Source organism: Aulonocara sp. 'chitande type north' Nkhata Bay, linkage group LG23 (assembly GCF_057382095.1).
Source record: "Aulonocara sp. 'chitande type north' Nkhata Bay isolate Kocher_YH1m ecotype deep benthic linkage group LG23, A_spYH_male_GT1.1, whole genome shotgun sequence".
NCBI lineage: Eukaryota > Metazoa > Chordata > Actinopteri > Cichliformes > Cichlidae > Aulonocara > Aulonocara sp. 'chitande type north' Nkhata Bay.
In genome coordinates this window covers 8154110-8171961 of record NC_141365.1, presented here as the reverse complement: position 1 = coordinate 8171961, position 17852 = coordinate 8154110, and the positions used below count along the sequence as shown (strand labels likewise).

Sequence of the window (17852 nt, the reverse complement as noted above, 5' to 3'; positions counted from 1 at the left end):
CGTGCTTATGATTGTCATTTTATTGGTGGCTTTCATGGATTTAGTTGTTGTCTAAAAGCCTCCAGTTCATCAACTATGCAAGGGAGAATATGTGTTCCCCTTTTGATTACTTTGATCATTTAAATATATTTTGTTCCCGTTATTATGTTAAATTTTGTTGAAAAGATTGTTTTTCATGTATTTTGGATAGGCAGAGAATTTTTTTGGTTGCGTGTCAGACACAGTAATCAAAACCCGCCCTCAACCCATCACTGACATTTTGTTTGTTTTCCTGGAATTGCCACATGCACAACAAATGTAGAAAACTAGCTAAGTTGAGTTACTAGTTTATTTTATAAGTTGAGTTCCACTTGAAAGCCATTGACTTTAGGTCCTGGATTTTCAGAATTCAGTTCTGCAAGGTTTGTTCAGTCCCGCGCTGACATTAGAACCCCTTATTGTCTTTGTCAGGATGTGTATTTTGTGAAAAAGAAAGTCCACCTTCTTCCCGTTTAGGTATGAGAACAAAGTAAATTAAAAAAAATCACCTGGTTAATAGCAGGTTGTAAAATTAGGCAAATACAACCTCACATGAAAAACAACACATTACATACAGCAGTGACTCATAAGTTATTTAACAAACATTAAGCTAAAATGCAGAAGCAGTTTGGAAAATTTCAAACATCTTTAGTGTTTCCAAATGAATTAAGAAGGTAAAGCTGGTGATCAAATGCACTTAGATGATCATCAGCAAGTATGACTATTTCTTAAAAAAAAAAAAAAAAAAAAAGCAGTTGTAGTACTTGTAAAGCATGAAATTATAATTTTGATGCTTTTATAATATTAGGTAGTGTCATTCATTGAAAAGAAAATTAGTTGCCATAATCTTGAGTTCCACATGTTTACTCCTGACTAAATTTACTAATATGAATCCAGAATTACTTACTGAGGAATATTCTCCAGCATATTCTGTGATTTATCTACAGCATTGCAACCTTGGATGAAGAGGTTGATTTAAAGATAGTATTAGTCTTTCTTGCTGATAGTGGATCCTGCTCTGTACAAACTCAGGGCCCTGTTACACAGGGCTTACTCATCTGAATCAGAGTCTGAAGACAATGAACAGACAAGGAGGCTCTTTGTCTTTGCTGGCTCCTTTGTGGTGAAATCTTTACACTGTTCCTGCAGGTCGGCCTCAAGGCTGGTCCAAACCTCTTCTCGCGAGAGAGGGTGAGATGTCGGCTGATCACCTGTGCTGACCCTAAACCGAGCAGTCAAAAGAAGAGGAAAAAGACGAAGATTGTTTAATATTATAACAACACCAAGCACTGGTACTGTGGATGTTTGTTTGTGATCACTGACTGGCGTTACTGTACTACAAAGTCATTATTTAACTTTTTAAAAATAAATTGTGATATTTGGATTTACACATACATATTTAATCTAGAAAACTATTTTAGTGAGTTCCAGTTGAAAGCCACTGTCTTCCACTAATTTCCCTATTTGTAAGTCCTGGATTTGCAGGTCTCAGTTATATTATGTACAATGTGAAAGCTACAATGCACAGTTTCAGAGTTTCATTTGTTCTTAAATCTAGTTTAGAAAGCTCTAGACAATGTTGAAGAAAGGCATCTAGCAGATAGTGGTGCTATATGTTTGACATCGCCAAAATAGATTTTGAGACAAGATGGGCACCTTAAAATATCTGTTAAACTACAACATTTTTTATTCATATACATCTGAAAAATTAGATTTTTTAAGACCATTTTGTATACCAGTCTAGTAATTCATTAAAAACTGTAATGTAAAGTGTAATAAATATATTTGCTTTACCAAATTACTTTGTTATTTGCTTCATACTAACAAGCTGTGCACATCACATGAGCTATTTTGCTAGCTTCAATTCTTTAATAGCTTAATTCAGTATGCTAATCTTTTGTCAGAAACCAAAATTAAGATATTGTGGTGGACCACTAGAGGGCTCCACTCATAACCAGTGTTGAGGAAGTGTGTTGCTGTGTTTTGTGGCGCGATGTGTTCAGTTGAAGTTGGGAGAGGAATAAAGAAGAAAGATACAGATACAGAAAGGGTGCTCTTCATAGAGGACTCACGCTCTGGGAGACGTTTTCTCGTGGACTCCGGCTCCCAGAAGAGCCTCCTTCCCCTGACCGTTGCCGACAGGCTAGCAGCAAACTGCGGGCTGCAGCTCATTGCAGCTAATGGCTCTCCCATCACAACGTTTGGGAAAAGGTTGGTGACTGTTTGTTTTCATGGCCAGGATTTCCAGTGGAACTTTGTTGTTGCCGCTAGCTCTGTACCTATCTTAGGTGCTGATTTTCTGTGTGCCCATGGACTGCTTGTCGATGTTGCTAACAGACGTTTAATCGATGCTCTCTCATTTTCTTCGCTACCCTGTTTTACTCGTGCAGCCGAGCCCCTGATTCGGGCTAATGTAGTGACCACCAGTAATGCTTTTCAGCGTTTGCTTTTAGAGTTTCCATCGCTCTCTGTCCCTAATTTCTCTAGCATGGTAACGAAGCACGGGGTTGAGCATTATATTCCCACGGTCGGGCCCCCGGTATACACGTGCGCACGCCGCCTCAACCCCGCAAAACTGTCCGTCGCTCGGGAAGAGTTTGCAGCCATGGAGCGCCTTGGCATTGTACAGTGTTCGAACAGTGCATGGGCCTCTCCGCTTCACATGGTGCCCAAATCGGACGGTCGGTGGCGGCCATGCGGAGATTTCCGCCGTTGAAATAATGCCACGGAGAATGACAGTTACCCCATCCCCCACATTCAGGATTTTTCCGCCAATCTCGCCGGGACCTCGACCGTGCGCGCCTAAGACGTTATCCCCTTCGGCTTGTTCGAGTTTTTGCGCATGCCGTTTGGCCTGAAAGGTGCCGCCCAGACCTTTCAGTGGCTGATGGACTCCGTTTTGTGTGGGCTGCCGTTCGTTTTTGTTTACCTGGACGATATTTTGGTGGCCAGCTGCTCGGCGAGCCAGCACGAGTCCCATCTGCGCCAGGTTTTCCAGCGTTTGGCAGCGCACGGCCTGATCATCAACCCTTCCAAGTGCCAGTTTGGGTTGCCTGTTCTGGATTTCCTCCGGCACCGCTGAGGGTGTGGTTCCGTTGCTTGACAGAGTCCAGGCCGTTTTAGTTTTCCAAAGCTTTAAATGACATTCTTCCTTCCCGCATCATTAAGGATGCTCTGACTACTATTGGACCCTGTATCTCAATTTTAATGAACGCTTCATTGTCATCAGGCTGTGTTCCGACTGCCTTCAAACACGCAGTCGTGCAACCTGATATTAATAAAAGCAACTCTGACGGCAACGCTCTTTCAAATTACAGGCCAATTTGTAAACTTAACTTCATGTCTAAGATTTTTAGAAAATATAGTTATCCAGCAACTACAGTCCTTCCTAGAGACGGTGTCAGTGACAAATTTCGATCTGGATTCAAACCTTGTCATAATACCGAGACAGCTTTATTGAGAGTTTTTAACCATTGATTCAGGGCACCCTGTGGCTCAAGTTTTATTAGATCTAACTTCTGCCTTCGATATGGTTGACCATAATATTCTCCTAATAAGGCTGGTGTCACGGACTGCCGGGGCAGACCGTGTGGAGTGAGTAGAGGACCCAAGAGCAGACAGAGGCGAGGGCACAAAACTGGACTTAACAGCAAAGTAACTGAGGGAAAACCTGAACATAGACTGGGAAACTATGACTCTACTGAGATTTAGACTATGACTAAACAATATACAAACTATGACTTACTATGGCTGGGAAACTCTGACAAGGGGTAGGGGAGATAACACTGACACTGAACACAGCAAGACTGAGGACTAAATACACACATGAGGTGATCAGAGGAAGTGGAGACACATGAGGACACAGCTGACACACATAACCTAATGACAGGACAGGGGACGTGAAACTAAATGCAATGAACAAAAAACAGAGGACTCTTTCAAAATAAAACAGGAAACATGATGAGACAGACCAAACAACATGGGCTTGACAACATGAGACGTGGAACGCAAAGGGCAAATGAGACTAAGATCCAGGGGAAGGGGAAATGAGGAGCTCCAATAAACAGAACTAAGGCTGAACAACTTAGGGGTTTAAGAGAGGTGGATGAGCTTAACCCAAACAATAAATGACAAAACACAAAGACTCAAGTTCTAACTAATGCAAAAACAAGAACTTAACATATCCCCATACTAAAAACAGAAATACACAAAATATAATGAACTCAAAATGCTGGGTCACAGACCCACCCATGACAGCTGGAAGATGTAGTTGGCCTTAAAGGCAAAGTTCTTTTATGGTTTAAATCGTATCTAGCAGACAGATCCTTCTCTGTCACCATGGGGAAATACTCTTCCTCTTCTGCCCCGGTTAACTGTGGTGTGCCTCAGGGATCCGTATTAAGCCCTACGCTGTTCTCCTTGTACATGCTGCCCTTGGGACTCATCTTTAAAAAACATAACATATTCTACCACTGCTATGCGGTTGATATCCAAAGCTACCTTCCTCTAAACTTGGATGCCCCATCTCCTCTCTTGCCTTTGTTTGACTGTCTGCGAGAGGTTTAAAATTGGCTATCCCAGAATTATCTTGTCTTAAATGAAAGCAAAACAGAAATGATTATTTTTGATAGCCACATTCCCCAGGGCCAGCTAACCAATACACTGGGGTCTTTCACCAGCCACCTCTCTCCTTCTGCCAGAAATCTTTGAGTACTCCTGGATAGTTCTTTTAAATTAGAGAAGAAATCCACTGTGGTAAAAACTAGCTTTTAACAATCATGGCAAATTTTCAAAGCTAAGCCCTATTTACCACATAAAGAACTCAAAAAACTCATCCATGCCTTAATCACTTGCAGATTGGACTATTGCAACACTCTTTACCTGGGCCTCCAACTCTCCCTCCTTCAGCGCCTGCAATCAGTCCAAAATGCGGCAGCTGGCCTCTTAACCAGCTCTAGAAGACATGAGCACATCACCCCCATACTCCCTAACTTGCACTGGCTTCCTGTCAAATATCACACTGATTTCAAAATCCTTCTGCTCACTTTTAAAATTCTAAAAAACTTGGCCCCTAGCTACCTAACTGATCCCCTTGATCTGTACAACCCAAAGAGAGCACTAAGATCCTCCAGCCAACTGCTTCTAATGCAACTAAGGCCTCGTTTAAAAACCAGAGGTGACCGTGCTTTTGCCATTGCCACCCCTAGACTCTGGAATAATCTTCCAGTTGATATCTGTACATCGGAATCAATTCAATCATTCAAATCACGCTTAAAAACACACCTGTTCAACTTAGCTTTTGAAGCATATAAGTTCTACTTTCATTCTGCCTGCACTACACCATGTAATGTAATTTTAATTGTAACTGTACTATTTGTTAATTGTTCTACCCGCTTGGCGGTTTTATTGTGAAGCACTTTGATGTACACTAGTCTTTTAAATGTGCTATAGAAGGGGATGGATGGCAAGGGAAGTGTACAAAAATGGAAAACAGTTTCAGACAGTAGATGCCCTTCGTGTGGCCATCACCACTTGGAGAAATGTTCCCACTAATCTCATGGAAGCACTAGCGTCAAGCATTCCGCAATGAATTTTTGAAGTGATCAACAATAATAGTGGAACTATTCATTACTGAGTTCATGTTTGAAACTTTAATTTCTGTTTTAGAGGAGTTTACGGGGTTTTTTGAGGTGCGGTCCTAAACTTTTGATCAGCTGTAAAACAGTCTGTTTCTGTTGTTTTCAATAAATTACACGCTCCAAAAATGTTTTGTCTCATTCCCATTTCTTTTTGTTGCATGTTGAAGCTCTACTTGGAACCTTCTTAGGATCCAATCATGCAAAATTTGAGTTTTTGCCATTTTTCAAGTGGACTTAAACTTATTTTTCAAGTGGACTTTTGATCGGGACTGTATAAATCTTTACTACCATTTCAACTTGGTTGTCAGCACCGGAATAATCACTGCCAAGAGTAGAAATAACACTTGATTTTGTGTGGTTCATTCATTTGTCTAATATATTTTTGATTAATTTGTTGGTGATTGTAGAAGAGGTCTATCAATACAAGAAAACTTGTATGATTTCAGTCAGTATTTAAATAAATTCAATAGGACAAATTTTTTTAATGGAGTTTACTGGGGTTATAGTGACTTTATTCATTTATATAAAAAAATAACATTTTGCCACTGAACTTGGACTTAGAGAAAATACTTTCACACTGGCATTGAGGAGACAGAGGTGCAGCAAGCATGTGTAGGCCTTGCTTATAGATAAAAATAAGCAGAGTTTTATCCACACATCAAACATTTTTGTGAATTTAAAAACAAAGGATAATATCTGAAGTCCTTTGTGTTAAGAAAAACTCAAGTGTTTCACAATAAAACAAGAAATAAAAGCATGGCAACAATTAGGATTGTAACATGCATATAGTGTCTCAATATGTAAAATTTTCATTAAATCTTTGGTGGTCCCATAAAGCTTGTAGAGTTTCAGTTTATTCATCGTTGTGTTTGCCCGACATGACATCAGCGAGGCGCTGCCTGCATCCTGAACTCCTCAGGGGAATTGTTGAAACCCATCACACCCTCCAAGCTCGGCATTTTTCCAGGAACAGGTCTGAAGGTGAAGCGTTGGAGCAGAGATGCAAAGAAAAGGAAGAGCTCCATTTTGGCCAGGGGCTCACCGATACACACACGTTTACCTGTGGGAAACAGAAGTTTTTATCCTGCTAACCCTTGATATCAAATGTACTCTTAATGGAAACCTAATTACACGCCATAAAATTACCTGCTAAAAATGGCAAGAAAGCATCTCTTTTTTGAAATTTGCCCTCTGAGTCCAAGAAATGTTCAGGATTGAAGACATCTGGAGTCTCCCACTCATTCTTATCAAACAGCACAGATGAAAGTATTGTAGTAATAGCTGTGCCCTGAAATAGAGTTATTAGATGTTGTTATTAGCTATTTATAAATAATTGACACACTTATGAATTGAATTTCTGACTCAGTCTGGTAAATAATCCCTTACCTTAGGAATGAAGTATCCTCCCAGTGTAGAATCTTTACTGGCCATTTTTGGTAATCCCAGTGGAACAATATTTCCAACCCTCTGGGTCTCGTGGATAACAGCATCAGTGTAGGGCAGTTTGGGCCTATCGGTCAAGGTGGGCAGGCGAGACTGTCCGACTACTCTGTCTATCTCTGCCTGCACTTTCTCTGAAAGGGGAAACAGTAACAACTAAAAGTCATCACAATATGCCATATTATTAACTGAAGTAAAAGTGGTCCCAAATATTAAAAACAAATGTCAGCAGCAGGTTTGCTATAACAACAATTACCGATGCAGTATTTATATTTAATTGGTGTTGTGTGAAAATGAGGCTCTGAACCAACGATGTCTAATTTTTTTTGGGGGGGGGGGGGGGGGGGGGGGGGAAATGCCTCGATGCCCCTCCGGTCTACACCTCCTTCATTTTCATCTTTGGAGACTACACAAGGAGAGTAGTTGGGAAATTGAAGGGGGATTGATTAATAAGGGACTAACCCTGTATTTCTGGGTAGTTGATCATAAATACTAGAGCCCAGCGTAGAGTGGTCGAAGATGTCTCTGTCCCAGCCTCAATCAGGTCAAGGGTACAAGCCAGAAGTGTTTCAGTATTAAAGCCAGCATGAGGATCCTCTTTTTTCTAATGTAACAGAAAAATACAGACATTATCCACAGTACTGGGCTCATTTAGGTAATTTACATTATTACCAGTTAATCTCATGATCATAAGGATTGTGTTTTTTGATTAATGGATTCATTTGGGTGGCTGAAGTCTCAGAATTTTTTAAAGACTTCTTTTGAATGCCAATAGGGATCTGCTAGTGGCCAGCAATGACATGAACATGATGAATTGTTATGGTTTACATGAACATATGCCCCCATGGCTATTGTTGCTTTTTTTGTTTTTGTTTTTTTAATAAAGTGAACATAACAGGATTCATTTTTGTGTTACCTTCTCCATCTCTGACAGATATGCATCAATGAAATCACGAGGGTCATCTGGGTTCCACTCTTCCTGGTGCTTTTCAATTTCTCTGTTCAAGAAAGTCATGATCTCCCTGTAGTTGGCATGGACAGTCTGGTGAGGTCCTGGCAGGTACTTCATCAAGCCAGGAAAGGCATCATACAGCTGGTGAGGATGATAAACTCTTAGTAAAAGACCAACAAGAATATCATAAGCGATCATCACATTGTAGTTTAAACAACGAGCACCTGTGCCTGAGCTGAACCAGCAAGCAGAAGGGCATCATTGTCCAGCTCCAGAATTCTGCGAAAGCTGGGGTCACTGTATTCAAAGCGATGTCCGAAGACCACAGAGGAGATGATGTTACCCACTGCATTTGTCATGATGTAGTGGGGGTTGAATGGTCTACCTGTGAAGACGTCAAATTCTACTCAAATCAACAGAAATCCTGCTACAAAAATGATTTCAGTGCAGAGCAATCCCTTCAGTCATGTGAATTCCTGCAGCCTACTTGCCTTGCTCCTCCTTGAAAGCTTCACAAAGAAAGTTGCACTCCACTTCAATGCACTTCTCCAGTGACTTTTGGCCTTCTCCAAAGTAACGCAGGTGAGTGTTGGCAAACTTCCTCTGCTTCTTCCACAGATAACCGTTGCTCATAGATATCCCTTGGAGAATATTAAATTAAGTTAATAATAAGGAAGCCTTTGCACGGATGTACATTTTGTAGGGGACTGAGTACAATGTGAGCCAAAACAAAATGAAGTTATCATTAAGGACTATGTGACAGGCAAGGCAAGACCCAGTTGCAAGACTCGGAGACAAAAGGGTAAACTAAAAGAGGCAGCTTTATTGCTGTAGCTTATACACTTGAAAATACAAAAAACTCAGGTGAGAAATAAAACTAGAAACTTAAGGAACTGATGAATTAGGAAACTAATGACATGGAATTCCAGAAGACAGCTAGAGAAGCCGACACCACAGAGAACAGAGGGAGACGCAGACAGTATGCACGCAGGAGGAGATTGGGGTAGAGTGGACACACCTGAAGAACACAGCTGAACAGAATCTGAAGATATGAAAGACTGGTGAGTAAAGGGAACAAAACACAGAGAGATGAACATGGAAAGATTAAGGGAGAAAACAAACAGAGAGGACTAAAGAAAGTATTAACTGGACACAAACAGAACAAACGTGAAGAAACCAGAATTGAAGAACTATAGTATAACTAATAAACCCATCCGCACAGGAAACTAACATACTCAGGAACTAGTTCATAATTATCTTATTATGAAATAATAAATAGGTCCAAAATGAAACTCAAAAACTGGGTCCAAGACCCAGGACTGTAACAGCACTAAAAAATAATTTCATTATATTTTTACATTTGATATGCTTTTTCAGGGTTTGTTTTGAGAATTGGGCCATACAGAGACGTGATATAATGAGGATGTACAGGTATTGATCATTTCTAGTTTGATGACAATCTAATACAGTTTAAGACTTGGGGAAGGAGGTTGGTACAGCAAAAAATATAGGCAATAGCACATGTTTACATGCACGTGTTTTAACTACTCACCTAAGCCCTTTAATATAACATGGAAAAGAGGGATGATTGGTCGATTAACAAAGTTGTCCAGCTGGTTGACAAGAGCCTCTTTGACCATTTTATATCCTGCAACAAACACTATCCTCTCACTGCCCCTCCTCAAACTGAACACGGGGCCGTACTTCTGAGCCAGCTGCATTTAGAAATAAATCAAGAGAAATGTTTCACAGTTGGCATTCCTTTAGAAGTAAAGACTTTTTGTCAGATTAAAAACCCTTCAAGTGGTAGACAATAACATAAACACAGTATTGAAAAGGATCTGAGCTGGAGTTACTAATAACTCCCTGAAACTTTTAAATGTTTTTAAAGTTGAAGTCCTGCTATTATCTGTTGTTTTTCCATGTGCGCATTATATTGGCCAGTGTACTACGTGTACACTAAATTGCACTGTAAGGATCTTCTCCTCCTCACCTCATGCATTGTTTTGTAGTCTACTCCAGTGAAGATATTTCCTAGCAGAGGCACAGCCCAGGGTCCTGGTGGAAAGTTGCGAGGCCTCCGGTTTCGTATTACATCACTTAAAATTAACAATACAAAACTGAGAAAAAACCAACTAGTAAAATTCATACAATCGAAGAAAGCTTGAAAAATCATGGTTGAAGTATCAGAAATCCCTCTGCAGAGAAGCAGTGCGGCCCAGCAAAGAGTGCTGTGGTATGTGTGGTGTTATCATCAGGCTGCAGAGTGCTCAGGAAAAAGAGGCCCCAAACATGTTACATAACACAAATGGACTCTTGGGAACTGTCGGAAGCTGGAATTTGAACTGTTTCAGCTGAGTGATGACTGTGAGCTTATGTGTTAAATGTTAACATAAATGAGACCATTACAAGGTAAATCAAACTTTGTTTGTTCGGGTTTTTTCAGAATTTTTTCACATCTGGAAAGTATGATATTTCACAGTTCACAATTATAAGGTGAAAGGTCATCTTGGGGTAGTCAGCTGGTAAAGCAAACAGTTATGAATGCTGGGGTTCTTGTAACTTCATTCATTTTTATTAAGAAATTATATTTTTGCCACTGTCTATTTGTCTTTTTGGAAATAATCTTTTTGGCTTTGGAGAAACCCTTTTTACATTGGCACTGAGGAAGCAGGGCTGCACAAGTATTCCACAGCAAGCCTGAATAGCTCAACACTCAAAATTCAGACATCACCACTGACACCATTCACCCTTAAAAAAACCCAGCCTTGATACCCTTGATAAGAAAACAACCTAGGGTTCTTGACATATGCTCTAAAGCCTCAGCACAGAGTTAACCATCACTAGTTCGAGGTTGCAATGAAAGACCAAATTGGCGGATGCTGCCAAATAGCCATGGGTTTTAGTTTCCTTAGGTCCTATTTAACATTCTAAGTTTGTCGTCATATTGTTTTCTGTTGGGTCTAAAGTCAGACCCCGCTGATCCCAGAACTTATTCCCGTGAAAGAAAAACAAGGCAACAGCGATCGATCGTTTTACTTGCAAGGGAGGCCTTGTCGGTATCTCAGCTCATCATAAATGACCTCGACGACGGCCCCCTCTCGCTCCCTTTTATTGACAACGTTCACACAATAAACAATAGTTTACAACACATACCTTCCCCCGTAACCCCCCTTGGTTACAAAGACAAGGCACTGGGTGTGTGTGTGTGTGTTATGTGAGAATGTGTGTGTGACCCTGCTGATCAAAGGGTCATATAACATAAAAGCACAGCAGGAACATCCTTGGTCATAAAGAGGGTAGTCTCCCCCACACCCTAGATGGTTCACCCTAGATAACACAGTGAAGCCATACAAAGGGGAGGAAGTTTGCCAACATCAAACAAGGGTGTTCCTGTGATAAAAACACTATCACCCCCCCTCCCAGAATCTTAAGGATCTGGGGAGGGGAGGACAGAAAGAATACTTTAAAACTATGTACAAATGGTAAACATAAAAATGACAAACATTTAATATTTCAACTTAACATTTTCCTTTTCTTTTGTGGTACATACCATCAGTCTAAGCGGCTTTGTTATATATGGCGTTATTTTTGTGCCATTGTTCTCAGTGCAAGTAAAGAAATTTTGAGCACACGTAAAAAAAATTTTGAGCGCATGTAAAAACCATTTGCAGATGCACAAAAATAACGCCATAGTTATAAGCATTTGTGAATAAATTGGACATCAGGTGAAGATAATTCCTGTCTTCAAGTGTTCTTCCTTCACTGCATCAGTATCCCTCTTACAGGGAGCCACAGTGTATGCCACAAGGAACCTTCTGCTGGATGTAGCTAAGAAATACAGACCCAGAGGGAAGCTGCTTTGCCCGCCCAAGAAAGACTCTTCAACAATATGAAAGAAATGAAAGAAACTGATTTAAATAAGTTTTTAAAGCTCACCACACCAACTCATATTTTTTCCTTTTCAACCAGAGCAAAACAACTCCTTTAACTCTCACCCACTTCAACTGTGCAAACAGGGAACTCAAGGTCCAAAGCAGTTTGGGCATGAAGTTTAACTGGATATTGAAAAGCATTTATAGTCTTACTGAGCACTCAAAGCATTTCAGTATGTTTAAAGTGTTTCATTTTATGGTGTCTTGTCACTATTCTCTCCTAAAGCCTGTAAGAGTTATTTAGTCATGACCCAAAGACACGCTGTGATGTATTTGTAACAGAAAATAATTTTACATTTAAAGGAATAAGACTCATTTTAAATTTGCTCAGTAAATTGATTCTGGCAGCCATTTTTAGAATTAATTCTGCTGTGAATTCTAGCATTCACATACTAGATTCTATACTAGATTTGTATTCAGTATTACACAATCACTTATCTATCTGTTGATAGGTAACATGTAATCTTTTGCAGTCCAGAGAAATTTGTTTTATCATGAAAGGAAATTGCATTTCTAATAGTTGTAAAAAGATGCAAAGTTCACAGAACAGTTTGATTGGCAAAGAATTGTAAAGTCTAATAGATAAAAATAGGTAAAAAGGGCAGTTTTATCCACATGTCATCAAACTTTCTTTTTGTTAATTTAATTTCAATACAGCATATATTTAAAGAATTTGCCTTATTATAGATAAAGTTACTATTAGCTTATGGCATCATGTGGCACCTAATTTTCAGTCAGTTGCTATAATGCATGCACATTATTTTTTCAAGGTTGTCTAACCATTATTATGTATTATGTAAGCAAACTTTATTGTTTTATATAGCACTTTTCACAGAAAAAACTCAAAGTGCTTCACAGTAAAAGACAAGAAATAAAAGTACAACAACAGTTAGCACTGTGACATGCACATTGTGTCTTACTATGTGAAATGTTCGTAAAATGTTTTACAGAGTATATTTTCTGTGTTTCTAGTATGCTTTTTCTGTATGCTGTGATTTGGTGATCCCATAAAGCTTGTGGAGTTTCAGTTTATTCATCTTTGTGTTTGCATGGCATGACCTCAGCGAGGCACTGCCAGCATCCTGAACTCCTCGGGAGAGTAGGTGAAGCCCATCACACCCTCCAAGCTGGGCATTTCTCCAGGAACAGGTCTGAAGGTGAAGCGTTGGAGCAGAGATGCAAAGAAAAGGAAGAGCTGCATTTTGGCCAGGGGCTCACCGATACACACACGTTTACCTGTGGGAAACAGAAGTATTTATCCTGCTGTTCATTTTGCTATCAAATGTACTCTTAATGGAAACCTAATTACACGCTATAAAATTACCTGCTGAAAATGGCAAGAAGGCATCTCTTCTTCGAAATTTGCCCTCTGAGTCCAGGAAATGTTCAGGATTGAAGACATCTGGAGTCTCCCACTCATTCTTATCAAACAGCACAGATGAAAGTATTGTAGTAATAGCTGTGCCCTGAAACAGTGTTATCAGATGTTGTTATTAGCTATTTATAAATAATTGAAAGACATATGAAATGAATGTTAATTTCTGGCTCAGTCTGGTAAATAATCCCTTACTTTAGGAATGAAGTATCCTCCCAGTGTAGAATCTTTACTGGCCATTTTTGGTAATCCCAATGGAACAATATTTCCAAACCTTTGGGTCTCGTGGATAACAGCATCAGTGTAGGGTAGGTTGGGTCTGTCGGCCAAGGTGGGCAGGCGAGACTGTCCGACCACTCTGTCTATCTCTGCCTGGACTTTTTCTGAAAGGGGAAACAGTAACGACTAAAACAGACAACTTAATAACCATCATAGTCAGACTGGCCTAAAATCTATATTCTTCAGGCTGTTCTCATTTTTCTTGTTTGTGCCTGCCCATCTGTCCCCCCTCATCCTGCTTGTGACCTAAAATCTCATGACAATACACCAATGGTTTACAATTCTTAAAATGCATTTGACAGACAGAAAAAAGGGAGTTCTCTCCTTTGGAGTTACAGTCAAGGATGCAAAGGCGTATCCATTATGAAAGTGGCCCACCTAGAATTTAACCCACAAATTCTTCTTGGAGGAGGAAACCATCCTTTATTTGCTTTCAGCTGTTTAAGATTCTCAAGCTTTTTGACCTTCACTTTTTCTTCATGCGATGTTAAAGGAGAGTTGAAAGCAGGGATTGAAGATATGCAATCTGGGATGTGAGAAAGGGGGATAGAGTAATAAGTTACCAACCCTGTATTTCTGGGTAGTTCATCATAAATACTAGAGCCCAGCGTAGAGTGGTGGAAGCTGTCTCTGTCCCAGCCTCAATCAGATCAAGGGTACAAACCAGAAGCGTTTCAATATTAAAGCCAGCACGAGGATCCTCTTTTTTCTAATGTAACAGAAAAATACAGACATTATCCACAGTACTCGGTTCATTTAGGCAATTTACTTTATTACTAGTTAATCTCATGATCATAAGGATTGTGTTTTTTGATTAACTGATTCATTTGGGTGGCTGAAGTCTCAGAAACTTTTGAAGGACTTCTTTTGAATCTAAACACAGTTCTGGCACATTACAAATGTGACCTATTAGTGGCCGGTATAGACAATTGTCATGGTTTACATGAACACATGCTTATTGTTTCAATTAATTTTTTAAAATCTAACAGAATAGTATTCATATGCTTCACTAGAAATGTTTTTGTGTTACCTTCTCCATCTCTGACAGATATGCATCAATGAAATCACGAGGGTCATCTGGGTTCCACTCTTCCTGGTGCTTTTCAATTTCTCTGTTTAAGAAAGCCACAATCTCCCTGTAGTTGGCATGGACAGTCTGGTGAGGTCCTGGCAGGTACTTCATCAAGCCAGGAAAGGCATCATACAGCTGGTGAGGATGATAAACTCTTAGTAAAAGACCAACAACAGCATCGCAAATGATCATCACATGGTAGTTTAAACAACGAGTACCTGCGTCTGAGCTGAACCAGCAAGCACAACGGCATCATTGTCCAGCTCCAGAATTTTGCGAAAGCTGGGGTCACTGTATTCAAAGCGATGTCCGAAGACCACAGAGGAGATGATGTTACCCACTGCATTTGTTACGATGTAGTGGGGGTTGAATGGTCTACCTGTGAAGATGTCAAATTCTACTCAAGTCAAGAGAAATCCTGCTACAAAAATGATTTCAGTGCAGAGCAATCACTTGAGTCATGTGAATTCCTGCAGCCTACTTGCCTTGCTCCTCCTTGAAAGCTTCACAAAGGAAACTGCACTCCACTTCAATGCACTTCTCCAGTGACTTTTGGCCTTCTCCAAAGTAACGCAGGTGAGTGTTGGCAAACTTCCTCTGCTTCTTCCACAGGTAACCGTTGCTCAGCGCTATACCTATTAGAATATTATATTAAGTTAATAACAAGGAAGTTTCTGCATTAATGTACATCTTGTAGGGCACAGGGTAAAATGTTTTTGGACTGTGAGAGGAAACATGGGAGCTAATAAAGCCCATGCAGATACAGGGAGAACATGCACACTTCACAAAGAAAATCATCAACTACCAAATTCACTGCAGTGAATCAACCCAAGGCGTTCTTGCTGTGTGTAATGTGTCTAATGGAGAACACATTAAAATATGTACCTAAAGTTTCTAGAAAGTAGGTAAAATTTGACTTACTAGTTGCATTTCACCACAGGACTTCTCATTTAATGCTATGCCAATGATATATTGGTGCTTGTCATTTCCAAAAGGCAAAAATTTAATACAGTTTAAGACTTGGGGAAGGAGGTTGGTACACCCAAAAATATATGTGATAGCACATGCTTTCGTGCACGTGTTTTAACTACTCACCAATGCCCTTGAATATAACATGGAAAAGAGGGACGATTGGTCGATCAACAAAGTTGTCCAGGTGGCTGACAAGAGCCTCTTTGACCATTTTATATCCTGCAACAAACACCATCCTCTCACTGCCCCTCCTCAAACTGAACACGGGGCCGTACTTCTGAGCCAGCTGCATTTAGAAATAAATCAAGAGAAATGTTTCACAGTTGGTATTCCTTTAGAAGACCTGAACTCTTCCACGGCATACATTTTTAATTTCTCTTTGATATTTGGGCTGAATGGGACCAGATGAATGTAAAAACAAAGAATTACCAGATTTTTTTTTTTTACCTGATTTTTGTTTCTAAGAAAAATGAGAGCCACATATAAGGATATTTGTTTAAAATTTCGATAGAACAGTAGCAGTATAATGTCCTTGTAAGTGGATCTCAGGCCCTTGGAGAGCAAAATTGAGTATTTTGGTCTAAATAACCCAAAATGTGAAGTCCACATATATGGATGCCAGGTCCTAGGAGGTTAAAGTTGAAGTCTTGTTATTATCTGTTGTTATTCATCGTGCACATTATATTTCCCAGCCTACTGTATGTAAACCAAGTTGCACTGTAAGGATCTTCTCCTCCTCACCTCATGCATTGTTTTGTAGTCTACTCCAGTGAAGACATTTCCTAGCAGAGGCACAGCCCAGGGTCCTGGTGGAAAGTTGCGAGGCCTCCAGTTTCGTATTACATCACTTAAAATTAACAATACAAAACTGAGCAAAAACCAACTAGTAAAATTCATACAATCGAAGAAAGCTTGAAAAATCATGGTTGAAGTATCAGAAATCCCTCTGCAGGAGAAGCAGTGCGGCCCAGCAAAGAGTGCTGTGGTATGTGTGGTGTTATCATCAGGCTGCAGAGTGCTCAGGAAAAGCGGCCCCAAACATGTTACATAACACAAATAGACTCTTGGGAACTGTCAGAAGCTGGAATTTGAACTGTTTCAGCTGAGTGATGACTGTGAGCTTGTGTGTTAAACATAGATGCGTAAAAGATATATTATTAGGTTTTTTTTTTGGTTTCACAATAACTTATTTTGTGGTGTATTTTCAAAATGCTTCACACTTGAAAAATGTCAGTATTACACAGTTTACAATTATGAAGTGAAAGGTAATGCGGGGGTGGCCATCTGGTAAGATAAACAATTCAGGCAGGAAGTAGTAATGAGGAAAGAGGCAAAACTCTTCCAAAGTTCATTCAGGAACAGCTCAACTAACAGCTCAAAGAATACAAAAGCTCTGCTTCAGTGAGTACTGAGACTGAAAACCCAGCAGTGCTCGATGGGGAGTCAACATATGGAGGAAACAGATTAGATGATCCATTAAAGGCTCGGTAATTCTCATATGTTGTATTTGTTCTCCTCCACCCTGCAAATCCATGCACACAGTGTCACATTGTTTACTGTGTCTCCAGAGAGTTCAGGACAAAAATGCTCGGGCAGACATTCTCCGTCTGACTGTGCTCTCTACTTAAAACACTACGCTCTAGTTACACAATCAACAAGTGATGGTGTAAGTTACATAAAACTGTGCATTTGTGCGCATGCGTGTAATTTGAAGCGCTGATGTGAGGAAACTCTTTCTGGATGTGGACAGTAAAAAGCAAACTTCCTTATTCTGATGAGATTAGTCGGATGTGGCACTTCAGTAATGCGATGCTAGAATAGATATCTTTGCTTTACTTTAGTAGTTGCCTGATAAACTATTCCCTTGATTGTATTAAAATGTTGCAAATAAGAGAACTCAGTGTTATTGACTCTAATCATTCAGGTAAATAAATCCTAAAAGCTTGATTCTGTTCATCTGGACGTAATGGGAGAAACGTTTCGTCACTCATTCAAGTGATTTCTTAAGTCTCCGCTGACTGCAGGTTTCCCCAACATTATAAACAGTACATTTGCACAATGACTGAAACTAGCACCACTGAATGAATGGGCTGAACAGAGAACAGAATCAACCTTTTGGGTATTACTGACTTTAAACTCAATCCCCCTGTTATTTTTTTCACATTAAAAC

General features: G+C 39.9%; 2 protein-coding genes across 3 annotated transcripts; both read right to left on the bottom strand.

Annotated features, from left to right (window-relative positions):
* Positions 1-6133: 6133 nt before the first annotated feature.
* On the bottom strand, positions 6134-10321 carry LOC147301130 (cytochrome P450 2J2-like). 2 transcript variants are annotated; one of them, XM_086281901.1, is made up of 9 exons: positions 10043-10321; positions 9602-9764; positions 8537-8690; positions 8274-8430; positions 8014-8190; positions 7560-7701; positions 7044-7231; positions 6804-6945; positions 6134-6717 (listed from the first exon to the last, which is right to left on the bottom strand). In XM_086281901.1, the coding sequence occupies exons 1-9, from the start codon at positions 10223-10225 to the stop codon at positions 6542-6544; spliced, it is 1482 nt and encodes a 493-aa protein (XP_086138027.1). In that variant the 5' UTR covers positions 10226-10321; the 3' UTR covers positions 6134-6541. The 2 variants fall into 2 exon arrangements, with proteins under 2 accessions (XP_086138027.1, XP_086138028.1); XM_086281902.1 differs by lacking the exons at positions 8274-8430; positions 9602-9764; positions 10043-10321 and having other exon boundaries at positions 8014-8209; positions 8541-8674.
* A 756-nt stretch (positions 10322-11077) lies between these two features.
* LOC147301129 (cytochrome P450 2J2-like) lies at positions 11078-16710 on the bottom strand. Its single transcript, XM_086281900.1, has 9 exons — positions 16424-16710; positions 15806-15968; positions 15192-15345; positions 14929-15085; positions 14669-14845; positions 14206-14347; positions 13555-13742; positions 13309-13450; positions 11078-13220 (listed from the first exon to the last, which is right to left on the bottom strand). The coding sequence occupies exons 1-9, from the start codon at positions 16604-16606 to the stop codon at positions 13045-13047; spliced, it is 1482 nt and encodes a 493-aa protein (XP_086138026.1). The 5' UTR covers positions 16607-16710; the 3' UTR covers positions 11078-13044.
* Positions 16711-17852: the final 1142 nt, after the last annotated feature.

Bases quoted from the DNA above. Each gene is read 5' to 3' on its own strand.
- LOC147301130 (XM_086281901.1), bottom strand. From the start codon at position 10,225: ATGATTTTTCAAGCTTTCTTCGATTGTATGAATTTTACTAGTTGGTTT. The intron at 7,232-7,559 runs GTTAGTCCCTTA...TTCCCCTTTCAG, and splicing joins CAACTACCCAGAAATACAGG to AGAAAGTGCAGGCAGAGATA. The intron at 6,718-6,803 runs GTAATTTTATGG...TGTTTCCCACAG, and splicing joins TTTCTTGCCATTTTTAGCAG to GTAAACGTGTGTGTATCGGT.
- LOC147301129 (XM_086281900.1), bottom strand. From the start codon at position 16,606: ATGATTTTTCAAGCTTTCTTCGATTGTATGAATTTTACTAGTTGGTTT. The intron at 15,346-15,805 runs GTGAGTAGTTAA...ATATTCTAATAG, and splicing joins TGTTATATTCAAGGGCATTG to GTATAGCGCTGAGCAACGGT. The intron at 15,086-15,191 runs GTAGGCTGCAGG...CTTCACAGGTAG, and splicing joins TTCAAGGAGGAGCAAGGCAA to ACCATTCAACCCCCACTACA.